The following is a 16,491-nucleotide window of genomic DNA, read 5'->3' on the forward strand; positions in this document are numbered from 1 at the left end:
TTTAAACACCTTTGTACATGCGTACTCCTCTGCCCGGATCCATGTGTCCCTCCTGGGTTGGGACAGGGTGTTGGGCCTTCTCTTTGCGCTCGCTGTGCGGGCTTTTGTCGCTGGTCTGTGCACCCCCTCCGACAGCCCCAGGGGATCTCTAGCTGATTACGAGTCAATATCCTGACATGATTGATAACCAATAATGCTTACAGCCTCTGCAATGACTAGGTCATTCACTTCTCAGGACACCTCAGCTGCCCCCTTCCCAGCTCCACCGACCCCCCCTCAAGGAGCGTTGGACGGAGCTGAACCCCCTTTGGTGTGTCACCGCGCCTTATCAGCGGTTTACCCCCTAAGACGGCATGACCTGATGTCAGCGTCATCTTTGGGGGGGTCCTGGATGATGGAAGCGTGGAAGGCGACTGATGTCCGGATCCTTGGAGCGCCCCTCAGAACTTCAAGGGAGGTGGAAATTGAATTGAATTGGTCATCGTGTTGCTTCATTGTCCAGTCATTGGGTGAATCTGAGGTCTTGGGACCAAGAGTGGATCTGCACTGCGGGTTTACATCTTATGTGGGCCATCCGTGGACACAGTGAACACCACTTGTGATAACGCGGGGTACATGCCACTGTGTTGTTCTAGACACATGGACATCTCCTTATCCCACCTCAATCACTTAATCAAGGATTTATAAAGCGCAACGACTCACCCGTGCGGGTCTCCAGGCGCTGGAGTAAGCTAACTGCTTCGTGGTGACCCGCTCACTCGAACAGCCGTGTCTGGAGTCCTTATTGCTGGAGCGATGAGGCCGTCCGGGGTGCAGGGGAAGGTTGTTCCAGGATTTGGCCACCAGGTGAGCGGAGGCGCGTACTCTGCTGCTGTTTCAGCAGCTCCAGGGGTGTCTGGGCGGGAGAGGGAGGTGGATCACAGCTGTCTGGTCGGCTGGTGGAAGGTCATTCGTTTCCTGATGTACGCTGGTCCTTGAGCGGGGCCTTGTATGCGCGGGTCAGCATCTTGAACTGGCATCTCTTCTGGGACGGCAGCCAATGGAGCTTCTTAAGGTGGGGTGTGATGTGGGGCCCTCTGGGGAGGTCAAGGAATCTCACACCCCTGCACCTTGTATCCTATGTGTACCCCAACCGATGACACATAGACCTCAATGAAGCCGTCTTTAGCAGGGTGAAGCAGTTGTATTTAAGCCTCGACCAGAGATGGGGTGCAGTAGGGCAGGGCCGGCAAATAAATGTTGGGCGCCCACCGTGGCACAGCTCTGGGGGTCAGTGCATTTGGTTGGTGATCTAAAGTTTCTGACTGAGGCCAGTGTTTATCACAGGACTTTGTTCGCTTGTATAGACCACGTCTTAAATAAGGGTGCGCCTGAAACCTGTCCGGGGGTGGGGGGGGGGGGGTTCTGACCATGCATTTCTGTGTCGACATGGGGATACCTAGGAAAGCAGAGTTTGATTTTCGGGGTGCTGCCTTACTTCCCAGTGTCAAGCTCTGTTCTTGTGCCTGGGTTCCCCTGTCCAATGCTGGGGTCTCCCCTTCCGGGGGCAGTGTTCTGCCCCCAGTATTCCTCATTCCTTCCCCATGATCAGTGTTTCCATGGCCCAAAGACTGTGTGTCACTTTCCCAGAGACAGTGTGTCTCTCTCACAGTCTGAATGTCTCTCTCTCTCCCAAACACGGTGTATCTCTTTCCCAGTGACAGTGTATCTCTCTCCCAGTGACAGTGTGACTCTCTCTCTCAAAGGCAGTGTATCTCTTTCCCAGTGACAGTTTATCTCTCTCCCAGTGACAGTGTATCTCTCTCTCCCAGTGACGGTGTGTCTCTCTCTCTCTCTCCCAATGACGGTGTATCTCTTTCCCAGTGGCAGTGTATCTCTCTCCCAGTGACTGTGTATTCCTGTCTTAGTGACGGTGCATCTCTCTCTCCCAGTGACGGTGTATATCTCTCCCAGCAACAGTGTATTCTCTCCCGGTGACAGTGTATCTCTCTCCCCGAGACGATGCAACTCTCTCCCAGTGACGGTGCAACTCTCTCCCAGTGACTGTGTATTTTTCTCCCGTGACAGTGCATCTCTCTCCCAGTGATGGTGTATCTCTCTCCCAGTGATAGTGTATCTCTCTCTCCGTGACGGTGTATCTCTTTACCTGTGACAGTGTACTAGGGATGGTGTATCTCTCTCCCAGTGATTGTGTAGCTCTCTCCCAGTGACAGTGCATCTCTCTCCCAGTGACAGTGTACCAGTGACAGTGTATCTCTCTCCAAGTGACAGTGTACCAGTGACTGTGTATCTCTCTCTCAGTGACAGTGTATCTCTCTCCCAGAGATGGTGGATCTCTCTCCCGGTGACAGTGTACCAGTGACAGTGTATCTCTCTCCCAGTGACAGTGTACCAATGACGGTGTATCCTCTCCCAGTGATGGTGTATTCTCTCCCAGTGACGGTGTATCTCTCCCCCAGTGACAGTGTGCCAGTGACATTGTATCTCTCTCCCAGTGACAGTGTATTCTCTCCCAGTGATGGTGTATCTCTCTCCAAGTGACAGTGTACCTGTTTCAGGGTATCTCTCTCCCAGAGACGGTGTATCTCTTTCTCTCTCAGTGACAGTGTATCTCTCTCTCTCTCCCGGTGATGGTGTATCTCTTTTCTAATACCAGGGTATCTCTCTCCCAGTGGCAGGGTATCTCTCTCCTAGAGACAACATGTTTGCTGTCGTGTGACTGCACCAATTCTACATGCATTATTTTCTACGTGCACTGTATCTATATCCCGGTATCTGTGATTCTGTGTCCCATGTCTGCTTATTTCTGCTCCCCGTGTTCGGGTTTCCCGGTATCCTGGCCTGTGTTTCCCTCGTCCTTTGTAGGGCACTGCGCACAAGCGCTCTGGCCCCTGTTGTAATCTCTCTACGGGCTTGTAACCACGCTCATGTCACGCCCATCTGTTTGGTTGGTTCGTGGGCTTGCCTTTTAAAATTTGCTTGATTTAATTAGTGAAAGGCATGCATATGTCATGCCTTTTCCGGTGTTTAGCTTTCCTCGAGCGCACCGCCCAACTACTGAAAACATACGAGGCTCAGTGTTTTCTGTATGGTTTCTGGACTACTTTTTGTCGTTATTTCGGAAGCAGCGCGATCTCGCTGGGCAGTAGTCGAGTACTTTGCATGACATCAACCCTGTTACATGTATATTTTCACTTTTGCCGGTTACATGGATAATTGCACTTTTGTTGATACGTTTCACTGTGAGCGAACTTCTGTTTCCTTTTGTGTCTGCTTCGAGCTCATGGCAGCTGTCGCCTTGCTTATGTGAAACCATTTTACTTTTCATTTTCAGTTTATGTGGCAAGAAAAGTCCGGGTAGGAATTTACAACGTTAACAGCTCTAGCTCGACTAGACACGAGACCCATTGCATTGCAAATGCTTGTTAGATATGTTACTGTCCCAGTGTCCGTGCCTTCCTGTCCCCGTGCCTGATTCCTTGTGGACACCATTCTCTATCCATTCCCCAGTGTTTCTCTGTTCCTCTATATGTTTTTCCTTCCCTCTTGTTGCCTCCCCGTGTCTCCCTGTGTCTGTTTTACGGACCCAGTGCCCTCCTCTCCTGCCCCAGTGCACCTTTCTCCCACAGCTCATATACCCATGTCCCCCTGTCCTTTGTCACTGCCCAGGTGTCTCACTGTCCTTGTGTGTCCCTTCTCCTGCTGCCCCTTTACCCATGCCCAGGTCTAAGTGTCCCTCTGTCCTTTGTCCCTGCGTCTCCCTCTCCGAATGCACCCTTCTCCTACAGCCCCACCTTGTGCTCCCTCCCCCCACAACCTTTATACCCATGTCCAGGGCCCAGCATCTTCCTGTCCTCTGTTCCTGCGTCTCCCTGTCCCAATACACCCTTCTCCCGCAGCCCCCCTTGTACTCCCTTCTGCTACAGCCCCTAGACCCATGCCCAGGTGTCAGTGTCCCCCTGTCCTTTGTCCCTGCGTCTCCCTGTCCCACTGCACCAATGCTTAATTTGTAAGTAAAAACGTGACGGAGCCCAAAGCCCTCCTCTTAAACATGCGGCTGCTGCAATTAAATGTGCGAACATGGAATACTGAGGCCGCGTAATCCTGAAGCCATCTTGGGCCTCTTCAATCCATTTGCAGCCACTCCTTACCCCTTCAGCTCACTCTTGCAGCTTTCTGCTTTTCCCCTTTGTGACGCTTTTTCGCTTTTCTCTTCCTCCGTCTTTCCCATGTGTGTCTTTTGCTCGCAGTAAATGCTGGAGGCAGAAAAATAAGCGCCGGCCCTCAAAAATAAGTGTCGGTGCTCAGCACCGGATACAACAAGCACAAATTAAGCACTGCACCCTTCTCCCCCTCCCCCCTGTACTCACTCCTCCCACAGCCCTAATACCCATTCCCAGGTCTCAGTGTACCCTGTCCTTGTGCGTTCCTTCCCTACATTCCACACAGAGAGGACACATTCTGTTTTTCTGTTTTTTTGTTTTTTTGTTTTCACTGCTATTTTTGAACATTTGAGATTCTCAGTTGTGAACAGCTTGTACCCTGGGTATTAGCGTATGTTTGATAGCTGATTAGTCGACCAACCAGCTGTAATTGTCTGTGCTGTGAGATGTTACCGAGGTTCAGTCTGCACAGCTCCCGGTTTCTTCGTCGCAGTTATAGATGTTCCCAAATCCCGCCCCTTCCATCTCTTGACCCCTTGTCCCTCATCCCGCAGCCTCCTGGACTTTGACTCGGAATACCAGGAGATCTGGGACTGGCTGATCGACATGGAGTCTACGGTGATGGACCGACATGGCCTGATGATGTCCGAAGACCAGCAACAACACCTGTACAAGGTGAGAGCCTGGTGTCTCAATGCGAGCCCCGGGGGCACCAGCTAAGAGTGTACTTTCATTAATGCATGCCCCGGGGGCACCAGGTAAGAGTGTACTTTCATTAATGCATGCCCCGGGGGCACCAGGTAAGAGTGTACTTTCATTAATGCGAGCCCCGGGGGCACCAGCTAAGACTGTACTTTCAATAATGCGAGCCCCGGGGGCACCAGGTAAGAGTGTACTTTCATTAATGCATGCCCCGGGGGCACCAGGTAAGAGTGTCCTTTCTTCAATGTATGCCCCGGGGGCAGCAGGGAAAATTGTTATTTCATTGATGCTTGCCCCGGGGGCATCAGGAAAAGTGTTCTTTCATTAATGCATGCCCCGGGGGCACCAGGTAAGAGTGTCCTTCCTTTAATGCATGCCCCAGAGGCACCAGGGGAAAATGTCCTTTCTTTAATGCCCTGGGGGCACCAGGTAAAAATGTCCTTTCATGAACGGATGCCCTGGGGGCACTTGGGAAAAGTGCCCTTTCATTAATGCTTGTCCCGGGGGCACCAGGAAAAAATGTCCTTTCATTAGTGCGTACCCCAGGGGCATCAGGAAGAGTGTTCTTTCATCAGTGCGTGCCCCAGGGGCACCAGGGAAAAGAGTGGTTTCTTGATACACGTCCTGGGGCACAGCAGAGAGCGGAGGTTCGAGTGAGAGTGCACTTCTTAGGACTCACCTACCACATAACACAAGCAGTCTGGTTACAAAAGATGTTTTGTGTCTTTACCAAAAGCTCATGGGGGGCTGACAGCCTGTCCGTTGCTTACCAGTGGGTGATTTTTACTTGTTACTCTCGTTTGCATGCGTCTTATTCAATAGTTTGCCTTCCTCTACCTGTGTTTGTCCCTCTCCTGAAGCATAAACCATTTACCATACTTTGGGGTGACTGACTTGAATGCTCCCACTGCCCACTTTTAGGGAACTAAGGACTTGATTGAGATCTTGGCAGACGAGTTACTCCGTCACAACGGTGGCGGTTATCCTGTCCACCGAAATATAAATCCCTTAGGATATAATGGGTTTGATATTTCGGTGGACAGGATATCCGTCAACGTTGTGACAGATGAACTCGTCCGCCAAGATCTCAGTCAGGTTCTAAGTTTTTTTCTTTTTGGTTAAGCACTCCAAGAGAGTGCATGTGTTTTTCAGCTCCCTTCCACATGTGCTTTTACCCCCTGCCAAACACCCACCTTTCTGTGTTCCGTGTTGTCCTCTCCCTTGTGTGCTTGTTGCTCACTCTTGTATGTTTCTTCCCCACCAAGCTGTCCTTTGCTCTATGTTGCTTTCTCCCCTGTATGCTACTGGCTCTCTCCCGTGTGCTTCTCCCTTGCCAGACTACCCACTCCCCTGCTCCCCTCGCTGCTCTCTCCCTCGTATGCTTCTCTCCCGGCCCTGAATTGCTCTGTCCCTCATGTGCTGCTTTCTCCTTCTCATCAAAGTCACTCCCTGCTGCTTTCCGAACCCACTCCCCTGCTCCCCTCGCTGCTCTCTCCCGTCCCTGAATTGCTCTGTCCCTCATGTGCTGCTTTCTCCTTCTCACCAAAGTCACTCCCTGTTGCTTTCCGAACACGCTCCCCTGCTCCCCTCGCTGCTCTCTCCCTCGTGTGCCTCTCTCCCGGCCCTGAATTGCTCTGTCCCTCATGTGCTGCTTTCTCCTTCTCCCCAAAGTCACTCCCTGCTGCTTTCCGAACCCACTCCCCTGCTCCCCTCGCTGCTCTCTCACGGCCCTGTATTGCTCTGTCCCTCATGTGCTGCTTTCTCCTTCTCATCAAAGTCACTCCCTGCTGCTTTCCGAACCCACTCCCCTGCTCCCCTCGCTGCTCTCTCCCGGCCCTGAATTGCTCTATCCCTCACGTGCTGCTTTCTCCTTCTCACCAAAGTCACTCCCTGCTGCTTTCCGAACCCACTCCCCTGCTCCCCTCGCTGCTCTCTCCCGGCCCTGAATTGCTCTATCCCTCATGTGCTGCTTTCTCCTTCTCACCAAAGTCACTCCCTGCTGCTTTCCGAACCCACTCCCCTGCTCCCCTGCTCCCCTCGCTGCTCTCTCCCATCCCTGAATTGCTCTATCCCTCATGTGCTGCTTTCTCCTTCTCATCAAAGTCACTCCCTGCTGCTTTCCGAACACGCTCCTCTGTGGCCTCCCGACCCACAGTATTTAAAACATTTTGTTAGAGGGGCAGGCAGCATGTTTCTTCTGTCCGCTCTGCCTTACATGTATGTGTGAAATATGATTTTTTTGGGGGGTTTTATCAATCTATCTTGGATCACTAAAAAATGGCTCTGTTATTTTGTAGGCCCACTCATGCATGGGGATGCATTTCATCATGTATGCATGTGTCTACAAAATCATATATGTGGGCCGATGTTGCACAGCATCAGCAAACAGCTTTGGTACTAGGTCCAAAAGGTGAAACCTGTTGGCTTTGCTAATGCTTGTTACTAGGTCTGGCATTAACCAAACCCTTTTGATTTTACTAAAATGATATGTATATTATACTTGAGAGGCTTTCACTCAGCCCACTTCGAGTTATAACTCACACCCTCACCATGCACAGCTAATTAGCCCACACTCTACATCATTCATGACACCGGGATTTGCCAATAGTTGATATATTCGTACCAATGTTTGTTCTGATTGCATATGTTGAAAACCACAATAAAATGTATCGAAACCAAATATGATTTTGCATGAGTGTGTGTGTATATATGTATGTATATATATATACACACACACACACGTTACAAGTATGTGTGTGTGTGTGTATATATATATATAAAAGTTACACATACACACAGAAAGTCAGTTTTAAACATTTCAAGCAAGCGTATAGGTGCGTGCATCGCCTGAAACAAATGCTGCTTTGCAGTGGAAGGTTGATGGAGACATACACACGTGAGTCAAACGTCAGTGAGTGTTTTCCTCTGCTGCCTGACACGTTCAACAGACAGCTGCAGTGGTGTGCACAAGGAGACTGGCGTGTAGGACAAACAGACCTGGGGTATGGGCCCCTTGTGGCCCCTGACCACCCTCTAGTGATGCCATTGTTTGCAACCTCTGGACCCGGGCTCAAACCCTGGCCTCGCTCTGAAACCAAAGCCATGTAATTCTGAGCAATTTTTGAATATTCCTGTGTCTACAAATGTGAAATGCAATTATAAATATGTGTGAATATCATGCACATTTGGTGCATCTGAAAGATGAAAATCCCACTTGATGTACATGGTGTAATATTGTCTAACGGCTTCCCCTATAGCAGTGCTCATCAAACTTTTTAATGCTGCGCCCCCCCCATGGAAAAAAAACACCGGGCCCCCCTCCAAATTTATCACAATTATTCTAAAAAATTGGCAATGTATAAATATGTCCAGAGTTATTTAAACATTGCAGTTTAGGTCTGTTCCTGTTTTAGAAATGCAATCAAATACATGATGCCAGGCATACTGTTCTGGTCAGGCAGGTCTTACTAATGTGTGTACCCCAGTAAGAACATTGGAAGTGGGGGTAAGGTGGGGGTTTGAAGAATATTTGGAGTCCCTTCCCTTTGACACTCACTCCCAGCTTGGATATGAATGATTAAACCTGTGAGTGATGGTCCAGTACAGAACGTTTTACTGCTCATGGTTTTCAGCTTAAAACAAACCCCTTTGATCTGCAGACAGCCCCCAACGGGTCTACGGGGGAGGGGGCCACCTGCAGCTACTTTGCAGGGCCCCCCTCTTAAGGTTTGTTCCGCCACTGAGCCTGGCGCACCCCCCATCATTTGAGCCCCCCTAGGAAGCTCCCCCCAGGGTTGAAGACCCCTGCCCTGCACTCGTGTTGTCCCCGCCAGCTGCAACACAGAAAAACATACACACAGAATAACCAACTCAGAGACTGACAACCCCACATTCACCCCAAAACAACAGCTAACACGTGAATGAAGAGACATCCCAAAGCCACACGTGCAAGGGACAAGCCCGCAGAGGCAGGAGTACCAAGGGTCCCTAAGAGAGTACCGACTGAGCAAAAACACACGTACTCACAGCTAAACATGCTGGGGTACATGGATCACACACACACGTCTCACCAAGGTGTACAGCCATTATCACGCACATGCCTGCATTGTGTGTCTGTTCATATTGGTGGCCTGTGGTTCTATGCCCTCTCAGTGCCTGTGTGCACGTGTGACTGTGCGCCTGTCAGTGCCTGTGTGTGAGCCTGTGGCTCTGTGTGCCTGTCAGTGCCTGTGCTGTCAGTGCCTGTGTGTGAGCCTGTGGCTCTGTGTGCCTGTCAGTGCCTGTGACTCTGTGTGCCTGTCAGTGCCTGTGTGTGAGCCTGTGGCTCTGTGTGCCTGTCAGTGCCTGTGTGTGAGCCTGTGGCTCTGTGTGCCTGTCAGTGCCTGTGACTCAGTGTGCCTGTCAGTGCCTGTGTGAGCCTGTGACTCTGTGTGCCTGTAGTGCCTGTGACTCAGTGTGCCTGTGCGCCTGTCAGTGCCTGTGTGTGAGCCTGTGACTCTGTGTGCCTGTCAGTGCCTGTGCTGTCAGTGCCTGTGTGTGAGCCTGTGGCTCTGTGTGCCTGTGAGTGCCTGTGTGTGAGCCTGTGGCTCTGTGTGCCTGTGAGTGCCTGTGTGTGAGCCTGTGGCTCTGTGTGCCTGTGAGTGCCTGTGTGTGAGCCTGTAGCTCTGTGCGTCTGTAGTGCCTGTGACTTTGTGTGGCTGGAGTGCCTGTGACTCAGTGTGCCTGTCAGCGCATGTGTGAGCCTGTGACTGTACGCCTGTAGGGACTGTAACTCTGTGCGCCTGTGTGAGCATGTGACTCTGTGTGCCTGTAGTGCCTGTGACTCAGTGTGCCTGTCAGCGCATGTGTGAGCCCGTGACTGTACGCCTGTAGTGACTGTAACTCTGTGCACCTGTAGTGCCTGTGTGAGCCTGTGACTCTGTGTGCCTGTAGTGTCTGTGACTCAGTGTGCCTGTCAGTGCCTGTGTGAGCCTGTGACTCTGTGTGCCTGTCAGTGCCTGTGCTGTCAGTGCCTGTGTGTGAGCCTGTGGCTCTGTGCGTCTGTAGTGCCTGTGACTTTGTGTGGCTGGAGTGCCTGTGACTCTGTGCACCTGTAGTGCCTGTGTGAGCCTGTGACTCTGTGCACCTGTAGTGCCTGTGACTCAGTGTGCCTGTCAGCGCATGTGAGCCCGTGACTGTACGTCTGCAGTGACTGTAACTCTGTGCACCTGTAGTGCCTGTGTGAGCCTGTGACTCTGTGTGCCTGTGACTCAGTGTGCCTGTCAGCGCATGTGAGCCCGTGACTGTACGTCTGCAGTGACTGTAACTCTGTGCACCTGTAGTGCCTGTGTGAGCCTGTGACTCTGTGCGCCTGTAGTGCCTGTGACTCAGTGTGCCTGTCAGTGCCTGTGTGAGCCTGTGACTCTGTGTGCCTGTAGTGCCTGTGACTCAGTGTGCCTGTCAGTGCCTGTGTGAGCCTGTGACTCTGTGTGCCTGTAACTCAGTGTGCCTGTCAGTGCCTGTGCTGTCAGTGCCTGTGTGTGAGCCTGTGGCTCTGTGTGCCTGTCAGTGCCTGTGACTCTGTGTGCCTGTCAGTGCCTGTGTGTGAGCCTGTGGCTCTGTGTGCCTGTCAGTGCCTGTGTGTGAGCCTGTGGCTCTGTGTGCCTGTCAGTGCCTGTGACTCAGTGTGCCTGTCAGTGCCTGTGTGAGCCTGTGACTCTGTGTGCCTGTAGTGCCTGTGACTCAGTGTGCCTGTGCGCCTGTCAGTGCCTGTGACTCTGTGTGCCTGTCAGTGCCTGTGCTGTCAGTGCCTGTGTGTGAGCATGTGGCTCTGTGTGCCTGTGAGTGCCTGTGTGTGAGCCTGTGGCTCTGTGTGCCTGTGAGTGCCTGTGTGTGAGCCTGTAGCTCTGTGCGTCTGTAGTGCCTGTGACTTTGTGTGGCTGGAGTGCCTGTGACTCAGTGTGCCTGTCAGCGCATGTGTGAGCCTGTGACTGTACGCCTGTAGGGACTGTAACTCTGTGCGCCTGTGTGAGCATGTGACTCTGTGTGCCTGTAGTGCCTGTGACTCAGTGTGCCTGTCAGCGCATGTGAGCCCGTGACTGTACGTCTGTAGTGACTGTAACTCTGTGCACCTGTAGTGCCTGTGTGAGCCTGTGACTCTGTGTGCCTGTAGTGTCTGTGACTCAGTGTGCCTGTCAGTGCCTGTGTGAGCCTGTGACTCTGTGTGCCTGTCAGTGCCTGTGCTGTCAGTGCCTGTGTGTGAGCCTGTGGCTCTGTGCGTCTGTAGTGCCTGTGACTTTGTGTGGCTGGAGTGCCTGTGACTCTGTGCACCTGTAGTGCCTGTGTGAGCCTGTGACTCTGTGCACCTGTAGTGCCTGTGACTCAGTGTGCCTGTCAGCGCATGTGAGCCCGTGACTGTACGTCTGCAGTGACTGTAACTCTGTGCACCTGTAGTGCCTGTGTGAGCCTGTGACTCTGTGTGCCTGTGACTCAGTGTGCCTGTCAGCGCATGTGAGCCCGTGACTGTACGTCTGCAGTGACTGTAACTCTGTGCACCTGTAGTGCCTGTGTGAGCCTGTGACTCTGTGCGCCTGTAGTGCCTGTGACTCAGTGTGCCTGTCAGTGCCTGTGTGAGCCTGTGACTCTGTGTGCCTGTAGTGCCTGTGACTCAGTGTGCCTGTCAGTGCCTGTGTGAGCCTGTGACTCTGTGTGCCTGTAACTCAGTGTGCCTGTCAGTGCCTGTGCTGTCAGTGCCTGTGTGTGAGCCTGTGGCTCTGTGTGCCTGTCAGTGCCTGTGACTCTGTGTGCCTGTCAGTGCCTGTGTGTGAGCCTGTGGCTCTGTGTGCCTGTCAGTGCCTGTGTGTGAGCCTGTGGCTCTGTGTGCCTGTCAGTGCCTGTGACTCAGTGTGCCTGTCAGTGCCTGTGTGAGCCTGTGACTCTGTGTGCCTGTAGTGCCTGTGACTCAGTGTGCCTGTGCGCCTGTCAGTGCCTGTGACTCTGTGTGCCTGTCAGTGCCTGTGCTGTCAGTGCCTGTGTGTGAGCATGTGGCTCTGTGTGCCTGTGAGTGCCTGTGTGTGAGCCTGTGGCTCTGTGTGCCTGTGAGTGCCTGTGTGTGAGCCTGTAGCTCTGTGCGTCTGTAGTGCCTGTGACTTTGTGTGGCTGGAGTGCCTGTGACTCAGTGTGCCTGTCAGCGCATGTGTGAGCCTGTGACTGTACGCCTGTAGGGACTGTAACTCTGTGCGCCTGTGTGAGCATGTGACTCTGTGTGCCTGTAGTGCCTGTGACTCAGTGTGCCTGTCAGCGCATGTGAGCCCGTGACTGTACGTCTGCAGTGACTGTAACTCTGTGCGCCTGTAGTGCCTGTGTGAGCCTGTGACTCTGTGTGCCTGTTGTGCCTGTGACTCAGTGTGCCTGTCAGCGCATGTGTGAGCCCGTGACTGTACGCTTGTAGTGACTGTAACTCTGTGCACCTGTAGTGCCTGTGTGAGCCTGTGACTCTGTGTGCCTGTAGTGCCTGTGACTGTGTGCCTGTCAGTGCCTGTGTGAGCCTGTGACTCTGTGTGCCTGTCAGTGCCTGTGCTGTCAGTGCCTGTGTGTGAGCCTGTGGCTCTGTGCGTCTGTAGTGCCTGTGACTTTGTGTGGCTGGAGTGCCTGTGACTCTGTGCACCTGTAGTGCCTGTGTGAGCCTGTGACTCTGTGCACCTGTAGTGCCTGTGACTCTGTGCACCTGTAGTGCCTGTGACTCAGTGTGCCTGTCAGCGCATGTGTGAGCCTGTGACTGTACGCCTGTAGGGACTGTAACTCTGTGCGCCTGTGTGAGCATGTGACTCTGTGTGCCTGTAGTGCCTGTGACTCAGTGTGCCTGTCAGCGCATGTGAGCCCGTGACTGTACGTCTGCAGTGACTGTAACTCTGTGCACCTGTAGTGCCTGTGTGAGCCTGTGACTCTGTGCGCCTGTAGTGCCTGTGACTCAGTGTGCCTGTCAGTGCCTGTGTGAGCCTGTGGCTCTGTGTGCCTGTAGTGCCTGTGACTCAGTGTGCCTGTCAGTGCCTGTGTGAGCCTGTGGCTCTGTGTGCCTGTAGTGCCTGTGACTCAGTGTGCCTGTCAGTGCCTGTGTGAGCCTGTGGCTCTGTGTGCCTGTGAGTGCCTGTGTGTCAGTCAGTGCCTGTGCCTCCTCCTGTGAGGGGTGGAGACCGCAGCGCATCTTCCCACTGAGGCGGCTTTTCTTGCATTGATTGACAGCTCCTCGTGAATGCTGCACACGGCGGGTCTGGCAGCAGCTTGTAAAGCATTAAAAGGGAAATGAACAAGTAAGGCAGAGTCCACGCAGCCTCGCCAGGGGCTCCACGGCCACAGGCATAGGTGTGAGTTCCATCTGTGCTGGAAAAAAGGCCCGACTGAGGTCGAAGGGGCCACTGCCACACCTCCTGGTGGTCGAAGCACCGTTGCCACACCCCACAGAGGTCAAAGCGCCTCTGCCACACCCCCCTGGAGCTCTAAGCGCCGCTGCCACACCCCCCGGAGGTCAAAGCGCCGCTGCCACACCCCACAGAGGTCAAAGCACCGCTGCCACACCCCACAGAGGTGAAAGTGCCACTGCCACACCCCACAGAGGTCAAAGTGCCACTGCCACACCCCCAGAGGTCGAAGTACCGCTGCCACACCCCCCGGAGGTCGAAGCGCCACTGCCACACCCCACAGAGGTCGAAGCACCGCTGCCACACCCCACAGAGGTCAAAATGCCACTGCCACACCCCACAGAGGTTGAAGCGCCGCAGCCACACCCCCCGGAGGTCAAAGTGCCGCTGCCACACCCCACAGAGGTCAACGCGCTGCTACCACACCCCGCAGAGGTCAAAATGCCACTGCCACACCCCACAGAGGTCAAAGCACCGCTGCCACACCCCACAGAGGTCAAAGTGCCACTGCCACACCCCACAGAGGTCAAAGCACCGCTGCCACACCCCCCGGAGGTCGAAGCGCCACTGCCACACCCCCCGGAGGTCGAAGCGCCACTGCCACACCCCCCGGAGGTCGAAGCACCGCTGCCACACCCCACAGAGGTCAAAATGCCACTGCCACACCCCACAGAGGTTGAAGCGCCACTGCCACACCCCACAGAGGTCGAAGCACCGCTGCCACACCCCACAGAGGTCAAAGTGCCACTGCCACACCCCACAGAGGTCAAAGCACCGCTGCCACACCCCCCGGAGGTCGAAGCGCCGCTGCCACACCCCACAGAGGTCAAAGCACCGCTGCCACACCCCGGAGGTCAAAGTGCCACTGCCACACCCCACAGAGGTCAAAGCACCGCTGCCACCCCTAGAGGTCAAAGTGCCGCTGCGACACCCCCAGAGGTCGAAGTGCTACTGCCACACCCCACAGAGGTCAAAGTGCCACTGCCACACCCCCAGAGGTCGAAGCACCACTGTCACACCCCACAGAGGTCAAAGTGCCACTGCCACACCCCACATAGGTCAAAGTGCCACTGCCACACCCCCAGAGGTCGAAGCACCGCTGCCACACCCCACAGAGGTCAAAGTGCCACTGCCACAGCCCACAGAGGTCAAAGCACCGTTGCCACACCCCCACATAGGTCGAAGTGCCACTGCCACACCCCACAGAGGTCAAAGCACCGTTGCCACACCCCACAGAGGTCGAAGTGCCACTACCACACCCCACAGAGGTCAAAGTGCTACTGCCATACCCCACAGAGGTCAAAGTGCCACTGCCACACCCCCCGGAGGTCGAAGTGCCACTGCCACACCCCCAGAGGTCAAAGTGCCACTACCACACCCCCAGAGGTCAAAGTGCCACTGCCACACCCCACAGAGGTGAAAATGCCGCTGTCACATTCGGAGAAGCAAGCACCGCTGCCACGTCCCCATGGAGGTCAAAGTGCCACTGCTACACCCCTCAGAGGTCGAAGTGCCACTGCCACGTGTTTAAGAGGAGGGCTCTGGGCACCGGCACGTTTTCCTTTACAAATTAGGCACTGAAAACAGCTCTTCAGCACTTTAAACAAAAGGTTACAAAATGCAATTGTATATTCAATCTAGGGATACGTGGTCACCCAAAACTAAAAAAAAACCGGTTGAAGGGTGGAAATAGTTGCCAAATATAGAAGAGCGAAGACTGTTGAATACAGTAAATACAATTCCTACATTTGTTTAAGACAGTACGACACTATAAGTTTTAAAATAAACGCCTACTTCCCTCATACACAGCGTCATATAGACTACACCGAATGACGGTAAGCACTGGTAAGAGAGAAGGAAGGCAGAACATTAACACAAAAGCCACGGGACAACCCCCAAGGTTCAGAAATACTACAGGACTCTGAAAAATAGTGTAAGGGACTGACGGAAGAGACTGTATGTTAATTAAGACCCATGTTAGCATCACATAATCCCAAGAAAGGCGAAAGCACAGTGTTCAACGATCATGCAGAGACGAGCAAGTACCCACACCAAAGTGAAAGACAGACCATAAGAGAGATGGTGCCTTCATGACAAACATGGAATATCTGAGGACTCAGGCAAATGTGAATGTTCTGACCTTCGTGGTACCTGAACCAGCAAAGGTACAGAACTTTGCTGTAAAATGTAAGAAAATACCACATATCGGTTAACAGGGAAAAGCAACAAGAAAAATGGCAGAACTAGAAAATATTCTCTAAAAACACAACCACTTAGACCATTAATGTGGGCGAAAAGCCATCCTCCTTGAAAAGTATAAGAAGTTATTTCAAGGAATACATCCTCTGCGCTGTACAAGTCCATCAACAGAACCTCTTGCTACTGACAGATAACGAGGGCAGCTCGGTAATGAATTTGGAAAGAAGGGAGACGGACATTACAGCCAAAGACATGACTAAAGCCCTCATTATCTAAATGGCAGTAATGACCAACTTCCGCAGCGACGGCCACAAAAAACCGTCGCCGTACCTACCTACCGTCCGCCATATTATGACCGTAGCCAGAATTCCAACAGAAGGTTGGCAGAATCCCGGCGGCGGCGGACGGCGGTAAGGTGTTGCTGGTGCCAGCAGTAGCACCACGCCAGTAGACCGCCTCAGACCGTATCATGATCCATGACACGGCCTAGTGGTGTTCTGCTGGCGGATGCTGCTACTGGTAGCAGCGCCACGTCCCGTCTCCTGCCGGAGGACCCCCTGCAAGTAGGTAAGTCGGGTGCTCCGACAGGGGTGGTGGGTGTGGGGGTGTGAGTGTATGTTTGTGTGTGCGTGCATGCGGGTGTGTGGCGTGTGGAATGCGTGTGTGCATGAATGGGTGCGAGTGTGCGTGTATATTGTATTGTGTGAATGTGTGTGTGCTTGTATGTATGTCAGTGGGTGTGGATGTTTGTGTGAATGGATGTATGCATGCATGGGTGAATGTGGGTATGAGTGTGTGTATGCATGTGTATGTTGATGCGTGAATGTGAGTGTGTGTTGTGTGGGGGTCCGAAGGGGGAGGGTGGGGAAGGCCTCTGGGGAGGTGGAAGGTGAGGGGGGCGGGGGAGACCCCTGTCAGTGACAGGGAAGGAATTCCCTGGCACTGATAGTGCCTACCGCCATGGTTTTCGTGGCGGTCAGGAAGCCATGATAACCATGGCGGTAGGCGGGGTCATAATCCCGCAGGTGGGA

The 16,491-nt window shown here is 53.3% G+C and overlaps 1 protein-coding gene across 1 annotated transcript in view; it reads left to right on the plus strand.

The window, feature by feature from the left end:
* AKAP6 (A-kinase anchoring protein 6) overlaps positions 1–16,491 on the plus strand; it is a 609,087-nt gene that overhangs the window by 474,059 nt on the left and 118,537 nt on the right. The window contains exon 9 of the mRNA XM_069209097.1: positions 4,718–4,838. Within this exon, the coding sequence (XP_069065198.1) occupies positions 4,718–4,838 (121 nt within the window). The remainder of the gene's footprint in view (positions 1–4,717; positions 4,839–16,491) is intronic.

The sequence above is a fragment of the Pleurodeles waltl genome, chromosome 9 (genome assembly GCF_031143425.1).
Source record: "Pleurodeles waltl isolate 20211129_DDA chromosome 9, aPleWal1.hap1.20221129, whole genome shotgun sequence".
Lineage (NCBI taxonomy): Eukaryota > Metazoa > Chordata > Amphibia > Caudata > Salamandridae > Pleurodeles > Pleurodeles waltl.